General features: G+C 41.3%; 1 protein-coding gene across 1 annotated transcript in view; it reads right to left on the reverse strand.

Annotated features, from left to right (window-relative positions):
- Positions 1-3,798: 3,798 nt before the first annotated feature.
- The window catches only part of LOC149817597 (agamous-like MADS-box protein AGL30), a 45,989-nt gene continuing 35,779 nt past the window's right edge, over positions 3,799-14,008 (reverse strand). Inside the window, exon 13 of the mRNA XM_089984842.1 lies at positions 3,799-4,289. Within this exon, the coding sequence (XP_089840968.1) occupies positions 4,275-4,289 (15 nt within the window). The 3' untranslated portion in view covers positions 3,799-4,274. The remainder of the gene's footprint in view (positions 4,290-14,008) is intronic.

The raw sequence follows: 14,008 nt of genomic DNA on the forward strand, positions 1-14,008 counted from the left end.
AGAAAATTTGCACTTTACCACCCATCTTTTGGTCAAATTCAATAGGCAACCTTTCCGGGCACCTAAGTTCCGACTAAGGGCATGCTTTCATTGCTTGTGATTCTTGAACTTCCACAAGCTATCTATGATTCTTGATCACATTCTCTAAAAACTAGACATGAAGAGGTGTAGCCTATGATACTGTAATCTCTACTGATGATAGTTGAGTCCTTTTAGCATGTAAAAGTTGGTTACAAGTACTAACGAGGGTTCTGCGTAGTTGGTAGGAGCTGTTAGTGCACGTCTCCTTTTAGTGGCAGGTTCATCAATTAATAACTCCATTCCCCGTTTCGTGTCCTCCATCCCCAGTCCAAACGGGGCGAGATGAGGCCGGGCCCTGATTTCCTGGTCCTTTTTATCTTCTACTGTTAGAGGAAGGAGATGAGAGAAATGGGAGCTCGCTCGTTAGAGAAAGGATAGAGGTAGGGATGGCAGTGGATCGGGGCGGGGGCAGGGGACAAGGTCTCCACCGCCGCCCCTTCTCAAAATTCTGCCCTCTATCCCTGCATGGGTTTTGATTTTAATCTCCATCCCCGCCTCCATCCCTGATCCAAACGGGGCAGGGCAGGGCCCCATTTTCTATCGATTCACTGCAATCCCTAAAGAATATTTTGGCATTTTACTAACAGAGATCAAGGTGGGGCGGGGCAGAGAAAAGTGTAAGTCCATCCTCGCCTCCATCCCCACACGGATTTTGATTTTAACCTCCACCCCCACATGGGTTTTGATTTTAACCTCCATCCCTTCCTCCATCCATGTTTCATGTCCTCCATCCCCTTTTCAAACGGGGCGGGGGCCTGTTTTCCCCGGGTCCACTGCTATCCCTAGATAGAAGAGAGATTCAAAAAAATGGTTTTATGTTAGGGTTAAGAATATATATATATATTTTATAATATGTACAAAGGTATAATAATAATTTTTTAACGGGGATCGAGGATGGGATAGGGCTAGGCGGGACGGGGGCAAGAGTAAGTCCACTCCCATCTCAATCCATGCACGAGTTTTGATTTTAACCTCCATTCTTGGTTCATTCCCCATTTCATGTCTTCTATCCCCGATGTAAACGGGGCAAGGCGGGGCGGGACTCCGTTCCCCCTAGTCCATTGCCATCTCTAGATGAATATTGGGTCTCTGTCACAGACGATAATATAAGGCATCCCGTGTAGGCAAAACACCCCTTGTACGAACAACCTTGAGATGGATGTGGCAGTGTACGGGTGAAACATGGCCAAGAAGTGCCCATACTTGGACAAATGATCTACCATAACCATGATTGTGGACTTTCTCAGCACGAAAGGAAACCCATCAATATATCCTCCCAAACACGGTCTAACACTGGAACAAACCCAACTATCTCATTGAGATCGAGATAGACCTAACTATCTTGGAGCGTTCGATTTCATATTTTCAGTGTCATTATCTCACATGATAAACCTCTCATGCCCTTATGCATGATACATGTCATCATCATAGCCAGTCTCTTATGCATGATACATAACAATTTATCTATGCTTTGATGGATGATACATGTCACATTTAATCCATGCAGTCATGCATGATTCATTCATAACATGCGCTTATTATTTGATATGCATAACGTATTTTTTTGTGGGACAAGATTCGCTCTCATTCATTTCATGCATGCATTCATTTCATTCATGCATTCATATCATCCATATATTCATTTCAATCATACATTCACAAAGCATGTACCTGCAAAAGCACTCTATATTTTTTGTTATTCTAAAGTCATGTTTGGCTTGTTTGGGCCAGACCTGGACCAAGGTCTTCGGTCTTGCCCAATCATGGCCGTGGCCGAGCTTAGGCCCAGTCCCCATCGTCAAAATTGATCATCTTTCAATTGAGCAACATCACCATCTTACCGTCAGTAAGCATTAGAGGGAGGTCTCAGAAAGTCTGCACCTCAATCCAGAAACCTAGTTAAAAACTTCTCGTCTTTCGTCCAAGATCACATCTAGTAGGGAGGGCATCTGTTTCAAACAACCTGTCCACCCATCTTAGCACCATCAATTGTTCTCTTTTTTCCTTCTTTTTCTACATGTGAACTTATGGCCCGGCAGGCCTGGGGAGAAAGTGCTGATCCCTTCATCCCAAGGTTCCCACTTACACGGTGCCTTTCACTGCTGGGCTCCCTAGGGGCTTGGGTGTTGGTGACCACACCTGGAGATTACCCGCTTCGTCAGGAAACTCCGTCATCAAAAAAATACATAGATGAGTTTGTTCCTTCAAAAGTCTAGACATGTACAGAACAAACATTATCATCACCATTAATGTATTGCAAACATGCTATGCTAAGAAGACTCCGTAGACCTTGCAAACATGCTGTTCAGAAAGTTCTCTGCTTTCTTCATCTTAACACTTGGATGGCTGAAAACACATTAACGCTTTCTGTAACATATCTTTTTCAGGAAGTTGATTGCAAACGAGAATCAAAATAGACTTGGTGAGTCTCATCTTGGATCCGTCAGTTGCAGAAGTTGTAAAAGCTTTCTGCAGGAGAACTCGTCACTCAAACAACTTGTAACCATTCCAATTAAACTGATTCCGGGTCCATAAGCGAGACAACCGGTATCCAGACAAGTCACTTTCCCTTATAGCAACATTTGGCTCTGTAGTAAAACTCCATTGAAATAGATGCAAGATAGTGCCATACTTCCAATTAAAGCCATACCATAGGTGACTCAAGTTAACCCACTCGTCCTCAAAGTTTGGGAAATCTAAAGCATAGTTGCCAGATACAGGTACAGGTATACAAGGCCCCCAAAAGTTTCAGATACATTTTTATTGAAATGTGTATTTAAAATAGTATGAGTTTCTGATAGACATTGATACGTGGTTTCCTTGATGATAGTACAAGTTTCTGGAAATTAGATCTCATCAATTATGTTAAAAAAAATAATGATATCATATACATTGTGATAAAAGAATTGCCAAGGAAATCAAAAGCACTAAAAATCAAAATATCACATAATTTCACCATGGCTATAAAAATAGGCCAATGTGTCGAGCTACATGTAAAAGCAAAATATTTTTAAGACAATAATGAAATAAAGAATATAACAATCTCAAGCTAATTTGCTCAATGACGTAAGGCTGCCTCTTGCAAGAATTTGTGAATATGTGCATGATATTTTGCCCGTCTTCTCAAATCTCAATCATGAAATGATATAAAAGGTATAAAAATCAGGTTTAAATTGAAAAAACCTCCAATCAGGTTTAAATTGATGATTTCAATGAAAGGAAGCTAGATCTACATATACAACGGTGTAGGAGGGGCTGAGAGGGATACATTGATTATCGCCACCAATGGATGAAACCAAGGTTGGTACTGGTTTCACTTGTACATGGGATTGGTTTCCTATATTCATAAAGACATTTTCATGTGCATTTAGAAACGAGTTTTTTGGCATTCCTGAAGCTAGTTTCAGTGTTTTTTAAACCAGTTTCATACTAGTACCTTGTCTGAAATGGGATACGCAGGGCAAAATAAAGTTTCTATGCAACTATGGTCTAAAGGCTGGGTCTGGATTAGCAAGCCTTAGAAAGATAGTTTTTGTCTCAACCCCTCCATAGCACACCTCATCACCCCTGATTTATTGTGTACCCTCAAAACATGTTCAATCTACACTAGATAGAGAAACTCAAATGAGAGCAGTCATATGTTTTGTTCAATCTGCACTAGATAGAGAAACTCAAATGAGAGCAGAAATATGAAAAACATATGGAAATGGAAAGCTTTGCAAATGCACATTTAGCCTATTTATAAATGTAAACAACATCACAGATCGGCACTGGGGCCTTGCAAAACATGTTGACAGTGCAAGCACTGGTCTGATGGACCCAGGACCAACAAGCTTTACATCTCTGAGACAAAAAACAAAAAAAAAGAGAAAAGAAGACTTTAAATTTGGCGGAGGGTGATGCTCAACAACCCTCTGCCACCTTATGCTTCACTATTGTCATCCCTTGTATCCATGCTTTACATATAAATGCATGAAGTATACGTTTCTATCAGTGTAAGTAAACACATTATGTTTCCCACTTCCACCTTTGTTTGGCAGCATGTGGATAAGAAAACCACTCAGCTACCATCGCCACTTTTCTTGTCGCCACTTTGCTTATGACCGACTGTATAGATATGATGGCCGTCTTTGATCTAGAGCAATGGAACTCCGAGAGCTACTGCCTGGGCAGCTGAAAGCCATTCCTCTCACTCAGTTTGATTGTTGCTGCGAGACATTCAAAACAACATCAATTCCAAGTGGTTAAACGAACAGAAACATTGATTTATATCCGAACAAACAGAATAGTAACTTGTTCAAAAAGGAACTGCAGCAGTGGCATTTCAAATATGGCTGCAAACATGACAAAGACGGGTAAGTGGGAAAAAAAACAAAAGGAACAAAGCTCCAAAAGCAATGAGCTAACTTAATTACATACAAACATAACCAATTTTTGCTTTTAGATGGCACAAAGAACGTGTTCATGAAAATGACAAAATTCAAGCACACACTTGCAAGCATATGTGGTTGAAGAAACACGAAAACAGACAGACTTACATTCTCGAAAGCAGTCGTTTTGAAGAACTTAGGAGAATTGCTGGATGGTTTGGTCACACTAACTATGGGGTCCTGTTAAGATTATCATATCATTTTTGTGTGTATATATATATATATATATACACACACACATATATATATTGTTAAATTGTACATATACATATCTGTGTATATATATATATACATATTATATGTATATATTTATATTGGAATATATATTATATATATTTATTGTAAATAAATATATATAATATATTTTTGGGACCAAGTCAAACTAAGTTTGACTTGCTCCCAATGGCTAGAATTCTAGCTGTTGGGAGGACTCTTTCTCCTCTCTTTCCTCAATGTGTGTGTGCTTTGTATAGTGAGAGAGTGATGGGTAGTTTTAGGCCTTTGTGTGTTTGAGTGTATTGTAATGAAGATTCTATGTATTTTTTTTTGTATTTTTAATGTTCTTTATTAATGAAGTTATTCATTCACATTCCTTATGTTTCATTTTAGTTCTTATGTTTTTTGTCAAAATGTATCATGTTTCAATTCTTGGAGTTTATTTTGGAGTGCATTGGGATCTGCACCATTTCGTGACATGATATCAAAACAAGGCATCGTGGACTTGGAAAAGATTCGTATTAATGAATGGTATGGATTCAATGATTTCGCATTCCGGTATGTATCTTTGTTTTTCTATTTTCATATGGTAGGTATTTTAAAAGGGTTATATTAAAATTAAATGCTTCTTTTTGAAATTAGAATATGTAAAAATTGTTTTCTTTTGATATATTAAATATATGTTTTGGATTATGGATATGTATATTGAAAAATTATATTTTGCAAAAATATGTGGTTTCTTAAAATCGTATGTGTTTCATGTTTTGCAAAAAAATTAAATTTTATGTTGTATCTTTTTTGTGTCTCTTAACGTATGTGTATATGTAGATTATCTTTGGAACTTTTTTATATATTGTGATGTTTCTTTGGTGATTTTAACTATGTAACCATGCATGATTTTAATTATGTAGTCTTTATGATTATTATTTGATGGCATAAGCATGGTTTGTCATCATGAACTTGAATGCATACTTTAATAATATTAAATGTATTTCTCTATTATGCATTATATTTTCTAGTGGATTCTTTTGTTTATGCTTCTTCTTGAGCATTTTTAAGACTCTTATATGCTTGATGCTTAACCCTTAGTGGGTTTTTTCTTGTGAATTGATATTTCATTGAATGCTTCTTGCATATTTTGTTTCAAATAAATTTATCATTTCTATGCTCTTTGTAGCATTTGTGATTGTGCCCTTAGTGGCATTTGTGCTTCTGCACTTTTGAACTTATTGGTGGACACTTTGTCCGTGCTTGAAGGTGTCTTACCTTTCATTGCATGTTTTTTTAGAGATTTTATATTTGTTGCATTACGATAAAAATTCTTATATGACATATGTAGGTTCATGGTTGGTCATAGTTATGTTATTAAACTTCTATATAGTTCTTTGAGAATATGTATATATGTTTTTTACTCTCTTTAATGTTATATGTTGTTGTTGTCTCTTAGTAGACTTATAATCTAGATTGAGCTATCTCTCTATATAGGTTGCTTATATTGACCATGTATATGATTGCATCAATTGACATATTGTTAAGTATAATATTGCACTATATTCATTCTAAGTTTTCATCTACCGTTATTGGAACTTGATTTAATTTTTTTTTTTTCAAATCCGTTCTTATATGAACTCACTTATTTGAAAATTGATTTTTGTGAGTAATTATTGCCTTCTTATGACATTCGTTTTGTCCATCACAGATTTTTATATGATGCACCATTTCTTTTTGGCCTTTTTGTTGGATCAGAGTTAGCCGTTGAGGTGACTTATGTGTGCACCTAATGTCATCTTATCAGTCTCGATTTTTAAGGGTTATAAGTGACGTGTTGTCACTTGTCTTGAGTTTGATTGATGGTTGTTTGTCCTCTGGATCCATATTGCTTTTGTTGAACTAGAGATGCTTGTTGGGGTGAGTTGTGTGCACCTCGGTTTTATGAGTTTAGATTGTCGGCTTGTAGTTTGGCTCTAACTGACGATTGTTTGATTTCTGTTTTGGGAGTTTGTTATATCACTCATTTGTGTATTTGTCTATTATTATTATTATGATGATAAATGCTTATAATTATATTTATCTATGATGACTATCTATTTTTTAAATCATGGTGTTTCAAAAATTTATAAAATTTAATCTCTATCTTGATTTGTAAATCTTCTCCATACCTCCTTAATGGCATTAGTTTGTTTTCATTACAAGCTCTCTTAACTCGTGTGTTTCCTCCTATTATGCCTCTTATTTAAGTGTTATTTTATGTAGACGAGGATGTTATTTTTTATGGTGAGTTATGTGCACCCATTGATTATTCACACTTTTTGGGTGTTTGTATTATGCTCTTGTTCTAGTAACTGATGCACTTGAATATTGAGGTTTGTCTCTTATTTAAGTGTCATTTTATGTAGACAAGAGATGTTATTTTATGGTGAGTTGTGTGTTAAAAATTGCACACACACACACACACACACTGTAATAAATTGAAAAAAAAAATTTAAGTTAGGATTCGGGTCGGATCCGGACCCGGACCCGACCCGGACCCGAAAGGAGGCACCGCCTCCCGTGTTTTTAACATAGGGAGGCAGGGGTTTCAGAGATAACCCCCGCCCTCCTTCTTCCTTTCTCGGTCTCTCTCCCCCGACCGAGTCTTTCCCCCTGTTCGTCCCTGCGGCCACCGATGCCGGTGACTCGCCGTCGGCAACCGCCCTCATCCCGCGTGCTGCAGGGGGCCGAAAACCTCAGGTGCCGGCCATCTCCTTCCCTCTTTGCTGCGAAGGTGCCGACGACCCACGGCCACTGCCTTCCGTTCCGGCGACTCTTCAGGTACGCTTCCCCTCTTTTCCCTTCCTTCCACCTCCTCTTTTTCTTCTTCTACGGGGGAGATCGACTGACAGGGGGGCGGAGCCCCTTGCCGTCGCCCCCATCGGCAGGGGGGTTACCCCCCTACCTTTCTCAGGATCGGCCGACAGGGGGCTGAGTCCCATGTCATCGGCAGGGGGACTCCCCCCCTGTTTCTCTCATTGGGTTGACTGACAGGGGGGCAAAGCCCCCTGTCACTTGCCGTGTCGACAGGGGGCTTTGCTCCCCCTGTCCCTCTTGTTTCGCCGGCAGGGAGCGGAGCTCCCTGTGTCGGCCCACCTTTTCGGCAGGGGCTTCTGCCCCCCCCTGCCTTTTGTGGATTTCTCGGCAGGGGCAGAGCCCCTGACTTTTCATGGTTCTTCTGGCAGAGGAGGGGCTCGCCCCCCTCCTCTCTGTTCCTCCTACCACAGCAGGGGAGGGGCCGAGCCCCTCCTCCCTGCCTCCTGCCACGGCAGAGGAGGGGCTCGCCCCCCAACTCTCTGCTCTCTCTGTTACGGCAGAGGAGGGGCTCGCCCCCCTCCTCTCTGCCCTTTTGATCGGCAGAGGAGGGGCTGAGCCCCCTCCCTGCTTTTTGTGTTAACAGGGGAGGGGGCCGAACCCCTCCTCCCTGCGTCTCCTAACAGCAGGGGAGGGTCAACCCCTCCCTGCACCCTTTGACAGCAGGGGAGGGTCGACCCCTCCCTGCTCCCTTTGACAGCAGGGGAGGGTCGAACCCTCCCTGCTTCCTCTTTTGGTCAGGGGAGGGGTCAATCCCCCTCCCTGTGCCCTCGTCGTTCAGGGGAGGGGTCGAGCCCCCTCCCTGTGCCTTTTCTCTCTTTAGGCAGCGGCATCGCCCCTGCCTCTGTTGTTCTTCGGCAGGCAGGGGCAAGGCCCCCCCTGCCTCCCTCTTTGTATGTCGTCTAGTAGGGGCGAAGCCCCCTGCCTCCCCTTTGTTGCTGACCGACAGGGGCTCTGCCCTTGCCTCTCTTCTACTTTGTCAGGCAGGAGCGCAACCCTGTTTGCCCTCGCTTTATGAGGGCAGGGGTGCAACCCCCTGCCTCCTCGGAGTCCGCTGACAGCAAGTCAGCAGGGGCTCGCAGCCCCTGCTTCTGCTTCTTCTGCTTATAGCAGGTGCGCATGAGCACGATGTCCCTGCCTCTGCTTCCCTTACGTCAGGACGACGATAGTGCCCCTGACTTCCTATTTTGGTATTGCTTGCTAAGATCGTTACTTTTGCAGCTCGTACGACGGATCCCGCTCGCGCTCCGCGACCCGAGCCGCCAATCGCGTACATCCGCGGACGACAGCAAGCTTGCAACTTTCAAAGGTAGGGGAAGATTGCACAGAAGACTTGGACAATTGAATTGAGTTCAATTAACTAAAAAGGACAATCAAATAAATATATATGCATATATATATATATCATATATATTTATATGAGTACGTATGTAACTCAAGGACGCGGTTTCGCGATCCTTGTTCTTTACTTTGCCGTCGTGCATCACACAAAGGTTCTGCGTTGCACTCCTGCTTGCGGTCTTTACTTTGCCGTTGCGCGTTGTGCCGGGGGGTTGCGTTGCACTTCTGCTTGCCGCCTTTACTTTACCGTCGCGCTTTGCGCTTAAGCTCTTGCCTTTGCATATGCGTTGGTATTGCCTTGCTTTTGCAGATGACGTGCAGGTTCTTGCTCTTTGCGTATGCCTTAAAGGCATCCTCGTGGAGGATGCAAGAGACATCTATCACTCACTCTTGCGACAAGAGTTCAATTGGGAGCTGGCGATACATCCTCATCTAAGGAGAGGGATACCTCGCAAGGATCCTGGCTCTTCGTGTGTGCAGTCTTGCAGAGTCGACTTGAGGTTTCAGGGAGCTGCGCAAAAGCATCAAAGACTGCTCCAAATCGAAGCATTTGGAAGGATGTGACTGGCTGGTTCTGCTCGCCTTTTTGGCATATCTCGGGTGATCCCGAATTGGGGGTTCAAGCGAACTTTTTAGCGGATGTTCTGTTGAGAAACCTGTATCCCGTTTATCGAGGCCGGTATCCAGTCATGCGAGACATGTAGATACCCCGATAGTGGATGTGATTCGAGATAATCACATGCATAATGTTGGCACAAGGTACTGCTGTTTCAAAAGATAAAGTAAAGTAGATAAACTTTACATCTTTGTGAAACACTCCTGTTGAAGCTTCTATTGAGGAGCTATACCCCCTTCATCCTAGAGTACTTGTAGTCGTGCACGACACGTTTAGTACTGCGATGATCGGATGAGACGGTCGTGCGACCTCGAACAACGCTAAATGCAAAATGTTGTAATCACATAAATGGCCTCACATTCGCCTTCACAGGCAAGATGCTCGGGTGGTTTAAATACCACAGCATAGAATGGGTCGTTAGTTAAGCAACCCCTAACGTACCTATTCGCTTCTTTGTGTCTGTCAAGGAAGAGGACAGAGCGGTATAAACTCCAATGGACAGGTTGTTAACGACCACCCTACGGGCAACGATCCGGCCTCCCCAGTCATTGGAGTTAGGGGAAAGGGGCTACATTAGTTAGCTCAACACTTCTGCAGAAGTTGGATGCGTCCGTGGCACAGCCTCCTTTGGGGAATCCTCTCTCGGCTAAAGCCGTCCCTTTGGAGCGAACTCAACTAGCTATTTGGGTTATTGAAAATACATAGAATAACAGACGCCCGAACTAGTTTCAGTTGGGTCTACGTTTTTGCCTGCGCGTACCCGCAGGTTCGTAATTATCGAAACATAAGGTCTGTTCACACTGGTCGTTGAGTCGTGAGCTTCGCTTGCACTACTCTTCTCTTGCACTACTGATTCGCTTGCACTACTGCTTCGCCTGCACTACTAATTCGCTTGCTTGCTCGATAGTTCAATATGCTACTCGTTGAGCTGTGTACGCCTGTCAAGGCATTACTCTAGTTGGTTAAACTGCTTACGCAGTTCTTTGCGGAGTAATAAGGAGTTTCTCATACTAGTTAAATGCTTATAATAGTAGCATTATGCCAGTTGCTACATATTAGCATGTGACTTGCTTTATCCTTTGGTCGAACTGTTTGGTGCTTATTGTAGCGTAGCACTTGTTGGCTTGCATCTCTTATGATTGATGTGATTGCATACAACTCGTAATCTACGAACTGGTGGCAACTAGGATTGATGTGGCCGCTTGTCTTATAAGTTGCTTACATATTGTGATATAACTGTTGCCGTATGATTGCTTATGAATGGTTTGTGATGTAATGGTTTATGCCTTACGATTAATTTAATTACTTGTTGATGGACTGAGCCATTTTATGGTAATTATATGTTTTACGAGCATTGTCATGAGTGCTTGTCTTATTCAGTTGTTTTGTTTGGCTGACGGATAGAGTTAGTTACCCTTCGCCCATAGAATCAACTGAATTGCCATATCTGCGCATTCTCATGTGTCGTTTACACATGCTTTGAGGGCCTAATTGAGGATTGCAATATTCCTCGTGGCAATCATACGATGCATAGGATTATATGTTTCTGCGCGGAGTGATACAATGCATATTGCTGATATACATGCTTGTGCCCATATTGTGGCTACTGACCTCGAGAGCAGTCAACTGTTCGGAGCAGTCGATTGTATAGATGCGTGTATCACCGAGTAGGGTGTCTGACGAGCACCTGATCTCCAAAGGATTATCTGCGAGGGCGTGTATGATCAAGACCAGGTACCCGGCTAGAGTGGTAGATTCTCTGTGAGGATGTACACTGTCCACGAACGGGTAGCCGCAAGGACGGTGAACTCCTGTGAGGAAGTGTATGGTCCAAGATCAGGTATACCATCTAGAGCGGAATTCCTTGTGAAGTTATACATTTCTCAGACCAGGTGATCCGGCGTTGATCTTGTTGGTATTAGTAGCTATCGACCCCAAGAGCGGTCTTTTGTGTTGATGCGTGTATCGCAATGATTTTCATTGGATATGGCATATGTTGGGGATCGGTTTCCCAAAGGTTTCGCTGTGAGGTTATACATTTCCCAGATCGGGTGACCCGGCTAGAGTAGGAGATCTCTGTGAGAATGTACACTGTCCACGAACGGGTAGCTGCAAAGACGGTGAACTCCTGTGAGGAAGTGTAGGGTCCAAGATCAGGTATACCCTCTAGGGCGGTAATTCCTTGTCCGAAAGTATATCTCTCGGACCGAACGATCCAACGTGGATCTTGTGTTTTCGCTTACCATAAAAAGTTATGGTGAGCTGTGACGATCTTCTGAGATTGTTTGTGATAGCCAACTATGAATTCATAGTTTCGGCTTTCTGTTTTAGCATGATTACATGCATGACTCAGATGTGAGAATCAGATCGTTAGTGATTTGAGTTAGTGATCATGTTTTGGACCTTCTACGGAAGGGTGAGCTTCTCTGAGAAGGTATGACGCCTTAGTGCGTCATAACCGGTGACGGTTAGCCGCGTAAGACTTTGAGAGATGAGGATAGATTAAGGTTGTTCAGGACAATGCGTTTGTTAGAAGTAGTGAGCGACAAACGATGTCCTGATGGTGATTAGATGCAGAGACCTCGTTCTAGGAACGAGGACAAGCTTGTTGCGTAGTAGTTCTCAACTTACGATCAAAAGGATCGTATGCTGTGTTGGTCAGTTGCACTGCTTACTTGCTTTGAACTGCTTACTGTTTGCACTACTTACGCATTTGCACTGCTTACTCGCTTGCACTACTTACTCGCTCGCACGCCTTATTCGCTTGTACTGCTTACGTGTTTGCACTATTCACCTGCTTGCATTGCTTACCTGTTTAACTGCATATCTGCTTTAAACTGCGTAACCTACTGAATTAAATGTACTTAATTCAGTTCCTTGTAGTCTCTCTTGTGCACCTACTAGTTTTTCGCGAAACTAACTCATTCTATGGGTACAGGTGATGATTAGGTACACTACGGGCGATAGCGCGATTGCAAGATGGCTTCAAGACTTCTTCTTCCTGCTCTTAGCTCGCGTCCAGGACGCTTGGGTTTGTATCGGATTTCCCTTAGGATATCCGAATCTTGTGAGTTTTGGTTCTTTTAGCTAACGTGCCCAAAGTTGTCAGCTTGCCTTATGATTTACCAAAGGAAAATTTTCCGTTGATCACATAAACAAACTCTGAAGGAAAGAGATATTTCTAGTCTCTTGCCTGTTTTCCTGAAAAGGGTTCGCAAGTTTGAAATTTGGGGCGTTACACACACATATATATATATATATATATATATATATATATATATATATATATATATATATATATATATATTATGAATATTTATTTATATAAATATATAATTTTCTTATTTATTTTTCTATTTTTTTGTTTAAATAGAACTAGACAACATTTGTTGAATAGTCAACCAAAAGAGACCTTGGGGAGGTCCAACGACTCTATTTAGAGCCTCTTGCTTGTGTATATATAGGGGTGAAACCCCCTCCTATTTTATGCTTTTTGCATAAAGGTTATCAATAAAATATTATTTATTTTAGCTTCTTGTTTTTGTCCCTTGAGTGGGTTTTGTGAGTGAGCCCATTTGTGGCTTTTGGTGTGTTCACAACTTCCCTATATTTACAATGTGCACCCATTGGTTATTCTCATTTTTTGTCTTTGTATGTTATACTCTTGTTCTAGTAGTTGATACACTTGAATATTAAGGTTTATCTCTTATTTAAGTGTCATTTTATGTAGATAAGAGATGTTTACAATTTTTTTGTGTTTGTTAAGCTCACAAGTGAAATTGTGATTGATCACTTGTTCTAGTAGTTGATACACGTGAATTTTGAGGCTTGGAGGTCTAGTGAGGTAAATTGCTTGTGGTGGTTGAACTATTGTTGAGGTTTGAAAAATATCAATTTTTGATATTTGTGAGATTTCTGAATCTCTCCATAAAATTTTTAAATTTTTTCTACTCATTTGCCCTTGTATGGGAAACGGTTATTGAAATATTTTCATGCATTTTGCATTGAATATGCTTTGATTGCATGATTAAAGATATTTTAAATTTGTTCCATAATTGATTATCTTGCGTGATTTACATCATGATATGCCTTGGTTGCATAGGATGCTATATTTTGAGTATATTTATAGATATTGTTTCTATTGTTGAAATTTAAATTGTTATGATAAGTTTGAGACCATATTTGGCATTATTATAAAATATCTCTTGTTATGATTTGTATGTGTGATTTTGAACTTTCCCATTATTAACGTTGTGCATTTAATATGGCTACTTGTTTTGAAAAACCCTTCTTTATGAATATTTTTTGTGTGGGTTAAACCCCTTTGTGAGTCATTTATTCATGGTATTAATGTTGCTTGAAAAATCCTATTTCATGCCTTTTATGCATTAATGTGATTTTTCGTGATAGATATATGTGTGTATTGACTTTGAATAATGCATGCTTTCATGAACGTTTAAAGTGATTAATGATTTATGAG

Source organism: Nuphar pumila, chromosome 13 (genome assembly GCF_984573655.1).
Source record: "Nuphar pumila chromosome 13, dmNupPumi1.hap1.1, whole genome shotgun sequence".
Lineage (NCBI taxonomy): Eukaryota > Viridiplantae > Streptophyta > Magnoliopsida > Nymphaeales > Nymphaeaceae > Nuphar > Nuphar pumila.